The 16,482-nt window shown below is 39.4% G+C and overlaps 1 protein-coding gene across 2 annotated transcripts in view; it reads left to right on the top strand.

The window, feature by feature from the left end:
- grb10b (growth factor receptor-bound protein 10b) overlaps nucleotides 1–16,482 on the top strand; it is a 75,111-nt gene that overhangs the window by 848 nt on the left and 57,781 nt on the right. For both annotated transcript variants that reach the window (XM_059339245.1, XM_059339244.1), the window contains exon 2: nucleotides 16,038–16,159. In XM_059339245.1, the coding sequence (XP_059195228.1) occupies nucleotides 16,109–16,159 (51 nt within the window). In that variant the 5' untranslated portion in view covers nucleotides 16,038–16,108. The remainder of the gene's footprint in view (nucleotides 1–16,037; nucleotides 16,160–16,482) is intronic.

Raw genomic sequence — 16,482 nt, 5'->3', positions numbered from 1 at the left:
CAGTGGTTTCCAAAGTGGGTTCTGGGGTCCCCCAGGGGGTCCTTGGGTGGGTTCCAAGGGGTCCCCATTAAAGTGAGTGAATGGTTGAGTTTTGGAGCAGCTTTGGGAGGAAGAAGTTTTTAATTACTGAGCTGACTGTAAAAAGTGTTATCAATGCACTTGTTAAGATTAAGATTAATTACTTTTATTAATCCCACAATGGGGAAATTCAACCTCTGCATTTAACCCATCATTTTTTACACACAAGTGAACAAACCATGCAAGGAGCAGTGGGCAGCACATTACTGCGCCCGGGGAGCTGTGCAGGGCGGTTAGGTGCCTTGCTCAAGGGCACTTTAGTCCTTAACCTGTCAGTACCGGGATTCGGACCGGCGACTCTCCAGTTACAAGCCCGATACTGAGTTAATATAACTTCAAGAGTGCTCCCAGAGAGAGTGTGTGGGGAAGACTTGTGAAATTGGGCTCCATGATGTGGGTTACTTGATGTGAAAATCCCCTTAAAGCCTTCATGAAATTCAGCCCAAACACTATAACTGTAGGTGCACCACGCCTCTATTGTTTCATTTGTTTTATTGTTTCATTCAGCTTGTATATAAAGTCAATAATACAATATTTTGTCTCAGCTATACATTACTTTAAGAAACTCTGTTTAATGATGGTAACACTAATAGAAAGTAGAGCTGCAAAGATCAGTCGATTAGTTGTTAATTTAATTGGCATCTGTTTTATAATCGTTATCAGTTTGAGCATTTTCTGTAAGACAAAAAGTCAAAATTCCAGCTTCCTAAATGTCAATATTTTCTGTTTTCTTTACTCCTCTAAGATAATAAACTGAATATCTTTGAGTTGTGGACAAAACAAGACATTTAAAAATGTCATCTATGGCAGTGGGAAACACTGACTGACATTTTCCATCTTCAAAAATCTACAGTCGAGATGCAATGTTACAGATACCATGTGAATGTAAAAATACACGATTTAGCAAAACTAAAGAAATTAAATATGTCTTATCAAAACAACCCAACAACAGTATGATTGCTATTTTCAGGACTGCCCCCAAAAAACACTATTTAGGAAAATGAATAAAAATGAAGTGATCTGTTTTTGGAAATTATCCCAGTCACTTCCACACAATAAGGCATAGAGCTTATTAATTAAACACTGGTATTGGATTGGTAGTTGGTATCGACCAATACCAAGTTCAGGCATCGGTATATAGATATCAAGACTGAAAAATCCTATCAGTGCACCCTTAATCGACAATGAAAATAACTGTCAGTTGCAGCCCTCATACAAAGGGTATGTGAATAAGGGAGAGCCTGATCATTATCTAATCTAACTTTCTGTGTAAAGGTCTTGACAAAGCAAGTCTTCATAGATAGGCTAATCTGCCCTGTCATTTGGGCACTCTTCCAAATCAATTCCTTTATTGGCTGCATGTGGTCTCTGCAGAAAGTTGCATAACCACTGAAATTTATGATTCTAAGAAGTATCGACGTTGGCCTGTGTGTTTTGAATGCAGATCAGGGCTCTCACTGGGAATGTAGAGTTAGACTGGAAGCAGGCATGTAGGGACTGGTGAGATTTTGTAGGTAATGCATCCCAAATCTGTTCTGTCAGTGCACACTTTTAAGAAAAAAGCATATTGAAATCCTGAGTTAACAAAAATGTAAGTTACAATAACACTGGGGTTGTCAGTCATCCATAGGTGGGACCTCTGGATTAGAGAAATGCTGGATAATACCAAGCTTCTTGATATAGTGTCTGGTGGTTTTGAGTGCATGTAGTCATCAATCACTAACTGGCCTGATAACGATTGGATTAATTAAAACCCTGTATAGTTATATGTCTTAAATGTAACCTCAAACCCTTTAGAATTAAAGCAAGTAAAGCACAGCCAGTAGCCTTTCTGGAGTCACTGAAGTGTAACACACAATCTGGCCAACCACTGATATTCCACTAAACTTGGCAACCAACACTGGAGCACGTAGACACTTCACACATGCATGGCTTGGTTGAATATGAAGTAGTTTGATCACGTGGCTGCTGCTACATACAGTTTAAAACATGCTATAGTTGTGTCTTTTCAAGCATGTCATTTTTTTGACACTCTCCCATTCATAGCCCAAGAGGATTTCTCTTTTCCTTGCCCCTGCCCATTATTTCCTGCTTTCTTTCATTTAATTATGTTGTGGTCACATCTCTGTGCACATGGCAACCGCTCTAGCTGCGGTTTCTTTCACCCCCTCAGCACCAGTCCTGCTATTTCAAGTCCATGCTCAGTAAGCACAGGCATGACGGGGCATGAACTCTGCAAGACTACAGGCTGCCAAAAGGCTGCTGACTGCACATATTGCACATAATTATACTTACAATAAGCTATACTCAACTCCCTCTAGGATTCAGACCTGTGTGTTTTGTCTTTCGAGAAACTCTCAAGAAGAAAGCATTTGGTTCTGTCTCTCATACGCCACTGTTTTTTGATTGAAATGCTGTGTGCTTGGCAGTGATCACCCTAGAGATTGGTTGCATAACCAAAACCTGAGCCTCATGTTAATCATAAGCACTTTTCTTGAAATGCACATAAGGTTGGATACCCCCCTCGCCCTTGCTTGTATGCATATAGTTTCAGCTGTCATCCATGGGGAAAAGTGGCAGAGATATCCTATTAGCTGGTATTGGTGGTATAAGAGCTTGTGGTCGTGCTCCAGGCAGCATTCCATTGGGTCTTGCGTCAGCCAGCAGTCATTCAGCACTGGTTAGTCTAGGCTTATACACTGTTAATACCCCCTCCCTGATGTCATGACACCATTAACCCAAGCCTGCTGGGGGACCACAGTGCAGTTCATGTCAGTCGACTGACTCTGCCTACATCTAAAAACAGAGCAACTTCACCATGTGTACCAAAAAGCTCAGCTGGGCTGTCAGTGGTCAAAGCAATGTTGGGGACTGCTATTTGTTTTATGGCTAAAGGTTAAGTTTGTACTCTTGCATAATGAGGTATCATTTCTAGAAATGACTCTTTTCTCTTCTGTGAAAATGTTTGGGTTACCACATACTTGGCCTTAATGCATGCTACAAACTTTTGCATTTAGGTTGCTTCAGTTGGTGCTTAACCACAAGTTACCAGTCCTTAAGACTTCTGTGACCACTTATTGTTGACATTACAGCCCAATTAATGTTTTATGTACTTGGTATCTCAACCACTGAGTAATCATGTTCTGCTTTGTAAGAAGTCATTTCTAGGAACCTAGACCCTTGCCAGAGAAAAAACTTTGTGGTATTATTCTTCCCCCTCCGCCTCCATACTGTAAATATGGACCTATACAGACCCCATTCTCACTGCTTTCCACATGCGACCCAAGGTGATGCGATGCTTGCTTGTGTAACCACCAAAGTGTACAGTGGATTGGGTTTCTCACTGTCTGGTGTTGGTCCAAATGTGGCTGAAACCCAAGCCTGCGTGAGAGGCAAGAATGTTGCCTTTATTCTGTAGGTAACTGAACACCTGAGGGACCACATGCTCGGGTGGGTACAGGTAATGTGGTGTGGATGCGCCGTGATGTGCCAGACCAAATGATCTCTCCAACACATATGTACACCATTTTTATGCTCTCGTGTTCTCCTGCTTTTATCTCTACATGTCTGTCGTCTCTCAGTTGATCTTTGTCTCTTTGTCCCTCTGTCTACCCTATTGTCTGCCCCTCTCTCCTAGTTTCACTGTCCATATCTCTGTCTCTGTGTTGATCTGTGTATCACCGTACCAGCTCGAATCTGCAATGCAAAATCAAAACAAACCACGGTTAGTTGGCTTTGGTAGATGTACCGTACGATTAAAAACAAAAAGAACTTTTTTCCTCCCTGAAATAATTCCCAGTGTGAAACCTCAGAACAATACAGGCATTTTTCTGTTCTTGAATTATAGCACTGTCCTAAGCCTCATTTGATTCCCTCTCTCACTCTGAATATAGCACTTCTGACCACGTATGCATGAATTTTGTCGTACATAATTGCCCTTTCTGCCCTCTGGTTTTCTAGTATTATACCAAGACTTAGAAGCAATCAGGGCTTAGAGTGGTGTACTTTGGTACTTAGGAAGAGGACTTTCGATAAGTCCTTCTTAATATGTTTTTTTCCAGCCAGCCAAGTTTGTTAGCATTCCAAAGAGTTAGTAAGTAAAATAATTCCTGTTCCCCTTTCTCCTCAAGTGGTCACAGAGAACTCCATCCCTTTTCAGATAACAGTTCAATGTCTTACCTACAAGGTCAGTTTAAATTTGGGTTTGATGATTCCTATTGTTGTAAATGATTAGAAAAAGTCAAATCTGTTGGCCGGCCCATATTAGCGGCCAATATTGCTGATTTATCACTATCAATCAGTAACGGCGTATTTGTTATCCGATATGATATTAAAACTTTTTTTGTCACAGAACATAAAAAGCAGAAAACGATGCTTGAGGTGATTTATAAATGGTGTCATCATCACATAGTTTGTTGGATCTTTCCTCTATAACCTACAGATAAAGCGACAGCGATTAGGCAGTAAGGTGCGGGAATACTTTTTATAAGATGGTGATGTAGCTGACAATGCAAAAAACTCTTTGCACAATGTATAATGCATAGTAATGTTAATTATATTAAAGAAAGTTATTTATTTAAGCAAGCAGCATTCTGAGTAACTCTGCATTGTCATATCAGTGCTATCCACATAAAAAAGGTTTATTTTCAATCAAGCTAAAATTGTACTATATATATTTACTATATATGACTGCAATATTGGTAATAGAAGAATATTTATACTCTAAAATCAATATTTGTCTAAAAAATTGTCAGGCCCTCTAAATGATAATGATGATTATTAGGGCTGGGAATCACTAGAGGCCCAACACTCCTATTATCACAATATACAATCTATAGTGAAAAAGCCACTGATTTTATTATTTCAGTACCAATAGGTTAAGTTTGTATTTCCAATATTAATGATTGATATAATAAAATACCGCAGCTTAGCATCCCTATATCAATGCAATATTGCCATGCAAAATATCGCACTACTTGATGTTCGCTGTAAATAGACAGTTCTGTGTATCATATAGCATTAATGAGGTTATGTGCTCCCAACAGGTGTAGTAAGGATGGCGTCATGAGAAGGCGAATCCATCTAACGCAGCCCTCTGGGACCACCATTACAGCCAACTTGTGCACAAGCACAATTGCTCCCAAACTCTGTCCATTCATCTATGCCATTGCATAAGACCAGTTCTCCCAAGCAGCCCAATGAAATCCTCATCCAATTAGGCACTGTCCACGTTTCCAAAAGGCCTTTCTCTCATAGACTGGTGCTATTCAGCCTCCCCCGGCATGACATCAGGCCCTCTCTTATAGCCCCACTTTACGCTGCTGCTCTCAAATAATGAAAGCTGCCAATTAATGACTAATCAACATGTGCAACAAGCACATCCAGTGAGGAGTGACTACCATCTAATCTGCTGATTAAAACAGAAGACAGAGATGCTCTGTTCAGCTCTCTCTCCTGTCTCTCAGTGTTGCATTGCTGCAGAAACAACAGCCAGCCCACACACACAACTACACACACTCTTACACTCTGACAACCTCATTTGACATGCTTGGAGGTTCATCATTGGAATTATTTGCAATTTTTTTGCAATATCCAAAGATATTCCAGAGTTACTTGGAACTTCAGTGGTCAGTGTTTGTTGGCTACAGCAAGGGTTTGAGCATTTTCAAACTTTTTATTTAGGGATCTACAGGAGGACTCTTTCCAGTTTAGGGTATTTATTTTGTAGGAAAATATACACATTTATGGGTTGCTTATAGAGCTAGAGGGAATCAGAGGGGAAATCTGCAGCCCATAGCCACACAGTGCAGTAAAGCAGACAACTTATCTTTCCACCCATACCACTCCCCGTCTCCCAAACATCACATTTCTATAGGTCGCCTCGCCATAGGAAGTTTTGATAACTCACAGCTTCGGGCTAAATATTCTCACTTAAGGCGCCTGGCTAGTTTAGACATATGCAGTAGAATAATTGACCTCCCCTCCCTAGGGGGGTTGGGTTACGGTCAGTACATCCACTTCAATGGGCTCTCCTCGAGTCCCCAGACACAGAGTTGGATTTGTGCCAATTCTTGAATTAAGACGCTGTTTATGTTCTGGACTGGAGTGGTGCAGGATGAGGGTAGGGGTCGGGGCTGGATGAGGGGAGGGAGCTGCTGTGTTACAGTGCAGCATGGGTTAACAGTGGGAATCGGGGATGGGAGGTTTGGGTGTGGTGTGGTAATAAGTAGAGGTGTCACTGCCAGGCGTAGCGGTTGGATGGAATAAAAACAGTTACGTTGCCTTCGGGCTGTAAAACCAAACTCTTAGGTGATAGACATTAAAATGCTCGGTCGGGCTGAGAAGACCTGCAGAGTCTGGATAATATTCTGGGTGTCATCTCAAGAGACTCCTATCACTTTACTCATTGTCATTTAATCCACTTTAAACATAAAGTATTTAAATATGTGTTCTTATGAACACAAAGACAACTGTCACCAAGCAATCCTGTATCCTTCATGACTCATTTTCCCTGTGATTGCTCTGCTGAGATTATAGCACAGGTTGCTCTCAACTGGATTTGGGTGCGTGACTAAATCTGATCAAATTTATAGCTAGAGTTGCATAGGGTCATGAGCACCAGCTGCCGGCCAAAAAGCCTTCTGCTTAATGGAGATACATTAGCCTCAACCCTTTTTTAATCAAAACACATTTTTTCTTTTCTCAAGTAGTGCCACACTTATGTTGAAATGCCAAAATAAAAAATGTTTATTATGATATATTATATTATCATCCACACATGTAGGAGGTATATACCAGGAGCTGAATTATCTGCAGAGGTCTCCTCCTTACCAAATCAATTCTTTAATTCTATTTGGCACACTTTAGCTGAGCTTGTTTGTCTAATACTTAAGATACTGATATTCGATCCTCCTTCTGGTTAAAGTATTTGGTAAAAAAATTACCAAGTTTTTTAAAAGTGTATTGTAAATTGTGTCTTAAAACTTCAGGCAGACAACCCCACTGCTGACACATGCGTAAAGGGGATGTGATTTTCTCAGTGATGCCTCGAGCTGCAGTGGGATTCCACAGATCACACAAAACCCAACACAAATACGGCAAGCATGGGACATATTTATTCTTGAGTAGTCAGCATCGTTATCACAGGATGAAATTTCATTGATGAAATATGAGAGGCTGTCTATTATTGGGCTTAACCTTCTATGAAAATGCACCGTCTTCCAGTAAACCACATATAACCTTCCAGGAAATCATGCATGCATCGTGCCATCAAGGAAATTTCAGTAACTAAAATAGAAACCAGACATGACATAATGTTTTGTCCACTTTTCCTTTACTGTGCATTCAGCTGAAGCTTCTTAAGACAACTTCTAAACATAGCTTATTAAAAAAGCTGGGCTTTTGCCATAAAAAGTTCATAGAGTTTGCACAAATGAGCTCTGTGAGATGAGGTAGACAGATTTTTAATAGAACACTGGTGATTAGAGACTGATCAGGGAGTGATCAGGCTGCCAACAGGAGCCGGTGGGTTGGTGCGTTTGCAGGAGCGGGCTGTAATGGTCAGAAATCCTGCAGGAGCAGTTGAGTGTGAGACTGAAGAAACAGACTTATGCAGACCTCAACCCCAGGCTGTGGGAGATAAAACACTTTGTTCTCTGACTCGACCTGACCCCTAGAAGCATAAAAACGTGTCCTTTTGACCTTCTGTTACCTAAGTAGGAAGCTTACAATAAGTGTGTGTTGTGTTATATATGCACATACACACACTTGCACACACACACACACACACACACACACACACACACATTCTGCCATATGTTCCTCACTTTCTTTCAACACCGTCCAGCCTATCCCTGGCTGGACCACAAATCAATCCATTTGGTGAGGTTGGGGTTCACTATATTGCACACGTTTTTTCACCGAGTGCCCTATATGGAAAGAATGTGCTCTCTGCATTCCAAAGATGACTGAGCAGAGCTGAACAGCCCCAAGTTAAGCTGTGTCCAGTCCAATCAGCTGAAGTCAAGTTGACTGGGATGAACACATTTTACAATTCTATACACAGGGAAAAGTAGTTGACACAGCTGCACAGCTGAGCTGTACAGATGCTGCCATTGAGCACTGTGGGGTTTCAGTTTATAGTAACCCAGCGATGCATGCGTGAAAGCATAATTCCAAAAGTAACCAGAAAGGCTTTGTGCAGGGTTATTTTGTTACATATTTGATATGATTGATGAAAAGAAATCTACACTCTGAATTTTGCTATTTTTGCCAAAAGGCCCAGACTGGAGACACATAACACCAGTATCCATATCAGTAAGCCTATATTAGTGGTAGGTTCATGTGTCTACAAATCTTACCCAGCTTGCATCAGTACACGCTGAATATTTGAAACCTTGTCTGGTTGAATTCAAACAAACAAGACAGACACTGCGATCCATTGTTTCTGTTGTTCGAAAATATACACTCTTGGTTATCTGAATGTCTCGGTTCAGTAATAACTTATGCAGAATGGCCGTCATGAATTCACACATGCCATGTATTTGATGTGATTCTGTAGAGAACTTCTCTTTTATTATTTAAACATATAATCAGTAACATTTCTGCAACAAAATATCCACAAAAAACACTACAACTTTGTTGTATTTTAACTGGATGAATGCTTTTAGTCATCAGATACCTGGATCTTAAGTTATTAGAGAAGCAAGCTGAGCAAATATAAGTGGCAGCTCAGCTCCAGTCCCAGTCCTGGTGTGCTGAACAACACCAGCGAAATGCAGATTTTAACCATGAAACTGTCTTATTTTTTGTTTTTACTGGTTACAATCACTGGGCCTATTTGTTTTAGATAGGAGGAGACCTCTGAGATAATTCAGCTCCTGGTAAATACCTCTCGAACGCCTGGATCTGAAGCGATCCAGATCCTCTGAAGAAGTGCCGAACAGCATCAGAGAAAAACTGATGCTTTATTAATTGATTTTACTGGTTTTGAGCATCTAGTCCGAGAGAAGGATAACTATGAGCATAAAAACTCCCAACGGTAAACACTGAAGAAATTCTAACCAAGAAAAACTGACTGAGGTGTTGAAATAGAGACCCCAAGTGGTAGAAATGTACATGTTGCGTGTTTAAATAAATGTTCTTTCGTGCTGCAACAGCGACTTAATAATAAACTCACTTGTACACTGCACAAGTTAATGCCAAAGTATGTTTCTGGATGCCCCGCTGTGAATAACCCCCACTATTCAAAATGTTTTCCCAATTAGGAAAGGATGGAAATATAAATAGAGCAGTGAACGCCTCATAGAAATGTACGGAGGCTGGCAGGCAGCTAGAACTGTCATTAGACAGGTATATACTCAGACAAGTAAACAGAGGTAAAGAAGGAAAGATGGACGGACAGACAGACAGACAGGCAGACAGACAAGAAGCCAAGCAGGAAGACGGAGAGGCAGACATACAGGTTGACAGTTGAGACAGACAAACCAGACCAACAGGCAGGCAGACGGGTTTAAAAAAAAAAAATCAAACCGACTCCTTAGTTTACAACTCGTGTTTGGCTGTGCAGCTCATAAGACACTTGTTTATTTCAGGTTTGGCCTACATACAGTATGTGAGGTTAAAAGTTTAATATTTCCATTTTCCACTCTAGGTATTTTTATTAGACTACTTGGAAAGGCTTAAGAAGGGAAAATCCTAATAACCTGTTATTTAATATGGGAGGAAGTTGTGGCCTAAATAAGTAATGGCTCTATTTAAAACCATAATGAGAGTTGATACACATGTTTCTAAATATAAATGAATCATTTGGAAAGAAACTTGCAAGTTTCACAAGTTTTCACACTGGAAGTTTGATTTTGCTTTGCAGTCGCTTATCTAAATGTTTACATCAGTTCATCTGCAGTGTGTGCCATATTTACTCTCATGATATTGTTTGCAAACAGAGGCATAGTCTTGCAGCCTAAAGTCCTCTTAACATCCATCTTTGGTCTGGTGAGCTGGTCAGCCACCGGTCTACTACTGCGTAAAAGAGGAGAAGTGTTCAGTGAAATGTTTCTACTGTTTCAATTAGGCTTTACTTTAAATAGCCCAGGGTTCTGGTGATCCCAGGCCTTGCCTTTGGCTTCTCTGCAGGGCTTATCACCTTGGGATGTTAAAGCTGGACCCTTGAGATGTAAGTATATATCAGCACATATCCCCCAGACGGACTAAGCATGCAGGGTCACCAGTACGTGTTCAAGAGCAGCATTAGAAAACTACTTCTTGCTACATTCGTAAAGATCAAGATTATAATAGTTTTGGATTTTTCATTAGTTTTAGTTTTAATTTCGTTGTGAATTTTTGTTTTCAAATTCAGTTAGTTTTAGTTAGTTTTTAGAGTGAGTTTGCTAGTTTTAGTTTATTTTTTATTTTTTTGAAAATGCTTAGTTTTAGTTTAGTTTTTATTAGTTTTAGTGTTAGTTTTAGTTTTTTTGTAATGGGTATGTGCCTTCATTATCTTTGGTTTATCCATCTCAGCCCCAATAAGGTTATTAACTCTTACAGTTCGGGGTGTTTTGTATTTTGGTTGGAGTGTAGACATCCCAGTCTCAATAAACATATTTACCATGTGTTCCTGCATGTTGAAATAGAAACACTGAATTATGAATGAAAAAAGTTGACAAAGACGACATTTTCACTATAATTTTAGTTAGTTTTAGTTAGTTTTGTAACCACAAAATAAAGTTTCAGTTAGTTATCGGTTTTTTTTAAACTCTTGTTTTTATTTTTATTTCAGTTACCGAAAATGTTTTTTCAATTTTAGTTTTCGTTATTTTGTTAGTTTTCGTTAACTATAATAACCTTGGTAAAGATACAGATCAGTGAAAATACAGAGGTCAAAGGCAATTATTCTTCTCAAACATAAGTTTAGTTTCACTTCACTTATGACGCATAATTTGTGTCTGAGGACCACCTAGAGAACACCGATTACAGTATATAACATCAGATTTTATTTTCAATTATAATTTTGGTGATTATGAAAACAAGATAATTGAGATAAAATGATTATTGAATATATTCCATTTCACAATGATACTCTCTTTTGTGTTGTGTTATAAGAACACTGCATCCCTTCCTTTACAGCAGTGCACTTTTGCCCCTTTTCACTGGAATATGTTAAATATAGTTCACTAATATATTTAATATACGTTTAGTAATTTTCAGTAGATTGTGGAAGTGCACAAATGTGACACCATAGTTAGTCTTACTTATTTTAATTTATTTGTATGTTTTATTTTAATATTATTTATTTGAATGATTGTTTATTTTACCTATTTATCTTATTTTTCACGTTTTTAAGGGTTTTTCAGTTTGATTATATACAAAGTTCAAGAAGATTCCCTGTTAAAAAGGCAAAAAAAAGTTGAATAAATTCACAATATTTCAAAAGTCAAATAATCGTAATCTCAATACTGACAAAAATAAAATGTTTTTTTTACATAATTGATCAGCTCTAGTTGCACACTATTACAGTTGAATGAAACTGACTTTTGAATGAAGGACAGCCCTAACTGAATAATTGTCTTGGTGTTGATGGCTGACTAGCTCATAGGTAACGTCGTATAACATTGCATGTTCTAGCAAGTACAAATCGCATATACGTCACATCAATATGAAGAACTGAGAAGATCGTCTGTGATCTTGGCAGCAGAAAGACCATGGTAATCCATCGCAGTAATCATTATGATCCTGTATTTTGTTAAATGTACATTATCAGCGTGAGGTAAAGCAGTTTCACGCTGTCTTGAAGATGTGCTTGTTTGAAACCCAGACATATGACAACTGGCACTTTCAGACTGGATAATAATTCATCATTTTTTGCAAAGCTCATGTATGCATTTTGATTTTCTTTTAGATTTACTTTTTCTTACTCAGATAGATAGATAGATAGATAGATAGATTTGTAGGTAGGGGTGTCGTACTTGAGATTGGTCTTGGTCTCATGACCATTTTTTGAAGGTCTTCTCTTGGTCTCGGTTAAAAAGACTCATAACTTTATTTCAAGACCGCTCAAAGCCACAACTCAATCACTAAATTGCTTGTGCATTGTCTGATTTATTTATTAACATAATTACGCCATTACATGGAATGCCTCAATTTTTCCCCATAATTTATGCATCTGTGGCTGTTTTTTTCTGTATTGTCGATCAATTTGTGGAGTGCCACATAAGCCACATTTTATCCTAGTGTGTCATGCAGCGTGGGACTCGCACTTGGTCTCATCTCAGTCCCAACCCCTCAGAGTCTTAGTCTTGGTCATGACTTCATGGGTTAAAAGCCTCCAGCAAGTCACACACTACATATTTCCCACAGCATCAGGTGGATGCTGCAGAACACCTTCAGCAGAGTGCTGTGAAGTCCCACCCAGGATAGTGCTGGAAAGGCTTTATGATTCATGATCGGCATTATTAAGGCCCTTGCGTTTGAAGTCCACCAGCTAACATTCTCCCTCATGCAAGTTTGAGCAAAAATCTCTTTAATTAATCCAGATGCAGTCACCTCACCGCTGGGTACAGCCGCCGCACCCCAAAGTCCTCCTTTCTAGTGCTTGACACTGTCCGGATAATTGCACTGTCAAGGTCAGAGATGGTTAGGTTTCAGTACACTGTTCAAGTGGAAGGAATTGAATCAAAGGGCTCTGAGAGGGTCTAATCCCTGCACTGGAATGGCTTTGATTAAGCATAGGTGCGTGTGTGTTTGGTCAATATATCAGTCACTGAGAGTCACTGTGAGCACTTTGAAACTTGGTTTGCAAGGTATTTTAATGCGACATGGAACGCCTGAGCTTTTTCCCATGTTTTATCACGCACAGATGAAGCAGAATTTAACACCATACAATTAATCTAGTGGTATTTAATTAATGTTTATTATTTAATCCCCATAAAATGAAAGTGGCAGTTTTGATAAGGAGTTAAGCCTGCAGTGAGATGCACAACCACTTAGTTTAGCTTCTAATGTCCTTATGAAGTCTGCTGCTGTCCCTCTTACACAACCTCCTGACTCCTGAAGTATAATAAACATACAGTTCGGCTGCAGCTAGTCAGCCAGTGTGTGGCGCCTAATGAGGGGCTGCTCGGAGAGTTTAGGCTGATGTTAATTTGTTTTGTTTTTGTTGTAAACTGTGTGTCTGTAAATAATGTGTAAATGACGAGCTGTCCTTGCATGCCAGCCGGCCGGGCCACACGCATGGACCCTCACAATAACGCACACACACATATACACACACTCATTACAAGCAGGCCCTTTCAGCGGCCCCAGTGATCATGGTGCCAAACTCTTTGTTTAGAATGCATTCATGGTTTGGTCATTATTTGCAAGCCCAATTTTGGAGCTTTAAAGTTTTGTTTCATTTTTAGTTCTTTAAAAAAAACCTTGGAACGTTTTATTTATCTCATCAGCTGACACGGTTTTCCGGATATAAACTGCGGAACTTATGGCATTCTGTGCAAAGTACTGTACTAGCAATTTCCCACCTCAAGACTAGAGACCCAACAGATATAAGAAAACGTTTTTTAAACTTTATACATATATATATTTTTTTAATAGTCAGCAATTGACTGAAACAAAACAATCATGATGATTATTTAGTTATTTATTGTATTACTACTTATTTTTTATTTTCTCAGTTATCATTTATAGAATTGGCTGACAATGTACATTTGCATTCATCAGTCATTTAGCAGACGCTTTTATCCAAAGCAACTTACAGGAAAAAAGGGGAACAATCCAGGTATAGTGCAATAAGAGCCATTAGTGCAGCAATAAGTGCTAGTGACAATTCTTTAAGGAGTAGAATTATCGTGTGGTGCTAGGAGAGAAGATGCTCTCTGAAGAGCTGAAGGTCTTCAGGAGGTTTTTAAAGGTAGAGAGGGAGGTCCCTGCTCTGGTTGGAACTGGTAGTGTGTTCCACCAGCGGAGAACAAGAAGTACAAATAGTTTGGATTGCCTTGGACAAACAGGTGGCAGAGCCAGGCGCCGTTCATTGGAATAGCACAACAGTCGTGAGGTAGCATATACCTGTATGAGGGCGTTCAAGTAGCTGGGTGCAGTACCGGAGACAACTTTGTAGGCGAGCATTAGAGATTTGAATTTGATGTGGGCAGCAACAGATAGCCAGTGGAGCTCGATGAGCAGCGGTGTGACATGTGACCTTTTTGGTTGGTTGTAGACGAGGCGCGCCACCGCGTTCTGGATCATTCAATTTTGTTGGCTTTGTTTTTTTTGGGGGTTTTTTTGTTGTTTTTTGTAACCGAAATAAAGCATTCGTTCATAGCATTCAAAGCATTTATCTAATAATAATAAATAAATAATTAATAATAATAATAATAATAATTTATTATTAAATAAAGTTGTATGTTTGAGAAAACACCTCTCTGGGTACCTTTGCAGAGTGGTGAAAAATCAGTACACAATCCACATAAAAATGTTTTTTTTCAATCCACACAAAAAAAGACAATATTTGCCACCATATCGGATATCATTGAATTTTCCGCCTCTAAAATCATTATCGGCATTGTTTGGACTCTACTCCAGAACTTGAAACATTTCATAGAAAATGCAAATATGGCTGTGTTCTAAATGTAAGCAGTAGCATTGCAGAGACACACATGTTAAGGGTTACTTGCAAGACTTTTGCAATTTAACAGTATGTCCAGTGAGGCCATGTGGTAGGTGACTCTAGCGGGGGCAGAGTCCTTTCGTTGTACACTGACTAGTCGGCCAGAGGCGGCAACATACACAAGTCTGTGAACACAAGCAGAGCTTCTCAAAGACCCTGAAAACTCCTAAAATAGAGCCTTTACACACACACAGCCACACATGCGCAGCATATGTAAACATCCACGTACACACACACACACACACACACACACACACACACACACACACACACACACACACACACACGCCTGCATACAGTATATGTACATACGCAAAAGCACATGTACAGGCAGAAATGCACACACATATACACACTCTGCGGTCACAAGGGCAGCCCGCTCACAACCGCTAATGCAAACATGAGATAATATTAGCTGTCTATAAAATGGCAGGTCATATTTTTAAAATACCAACATGGGGTCATGAACTGTTGCATAAAAGACCAGCATAGTTGTGAGCGCGAGCTGCTTGGCTCCAAATACACCCCGGGGTCTAACTTAAGACCTGGAGAGGTGCCTGCAGGGTATTTTTGGGTCAGTGTTTACAGGTGTTTATTCAGTGGCAGCAGTGCCAAGAGGTTAATAGGATACCCACTTTAAGAAGTTCAAATAGACTAAAGTCCATGTTGTTGAGTTTTTGGTTATTTTGACTCAAGGATGGCTTCATAGGGCAGAGGAACACCTTGTAAAGTCTGCTGAGGTGCAGCTTCTATCATAGCTATGTTCATTTACAAAAACCAAGCCATCAAAGTATGAAAGAGTATCATGAGATTGACAGTTGGGTCAGAGTCAGAATGGTAGAATGATATAAAAAAGTGTCAAGACTTCCAGGGAAGCAGTCTTCTGGCTCCATAATAGATGCTTGCATAATATTCACAGCAAACCTCTATTTACTCTACAATTGTGCTGCAATGGTGCAAAGTTAACTCCAAATATAAACCATTTTGGTTTATCTTTGCTCCAGTTCATGCACTTTACCCAAGATGCAAATTTAGTGATTAAAAACTGAATTTTCATTGGTTCATTCACAAAATAGTTGGTCATATCGCACATTTCTTTTGGACAACAGAAGACATTGAGTAAGATTATATTATTTTGCTTACACAATTTATAACCAACCTTCCTACCTTGTTGTTTGTTGACTTTGTTTACTGGTTCTATGTGGGTTAAGAAGTGCTCTGTGCTATATCTGTCTTCTTAGAACCTAGACTGCATCTTCCTTCCTTTCTTTCCACTAACCTCCATTTGTCTGCCCTGCAGGTTCTACTCTGTCCATCTTGTATTGAAACTGCAAGCAAATTGTGCAGAAGAGCTGATAAGAAACAAGAACCATGGCTGTGGCCGGATGTCCGGATTATTTCCTGCATCATCCAAATTATCAGGTAAATTGCAATTTCCTGTGGAGAAATATATGTTAAAGATGAATACTTTAAGAGCTCATATAGTATTTGTGAAAGTGATATGTTGCCATATTAGACTACATGAAACAGCTAGGACTGTGATGTCAGTATGAGGTGGCATCCAGAGAGGGGCTCACAAGATGTCTGTTTAAGATTTTAAATAATTTGATTTAACAGAAATTCTGACATTTCCAAAGCAGAATTGTGCCTGTGTCCCCATGAAATTACATTAGACTGTGTCACAGCTTCCAGTATTGGACTTGTTTATTAACAGGGCATGGCTAACATTACTGTAAATGACACTT

The sequence above is a fragment of the Centropristis striata genome, chromosome 8 (genome assembly GCF_030273125.1).
Source record: "Centropristis striata isolate RG_2023a ecotype Rhode Island chromosome 8, C.striata_1.0, whole genome shotgun sequence".
In the NCBI taxonomy this organism is placed as follows: Eukaryota; Metazoa; Chordata; class Actinopteri; order Perciformes; family Serranidae; genus Centropristis; species Centropristis striata.
The sequence above is the reverse complement of the archived record's forward strand: the minus strand, read 5'-3'. Positions and strand labels throughout refer to the sequence as shown.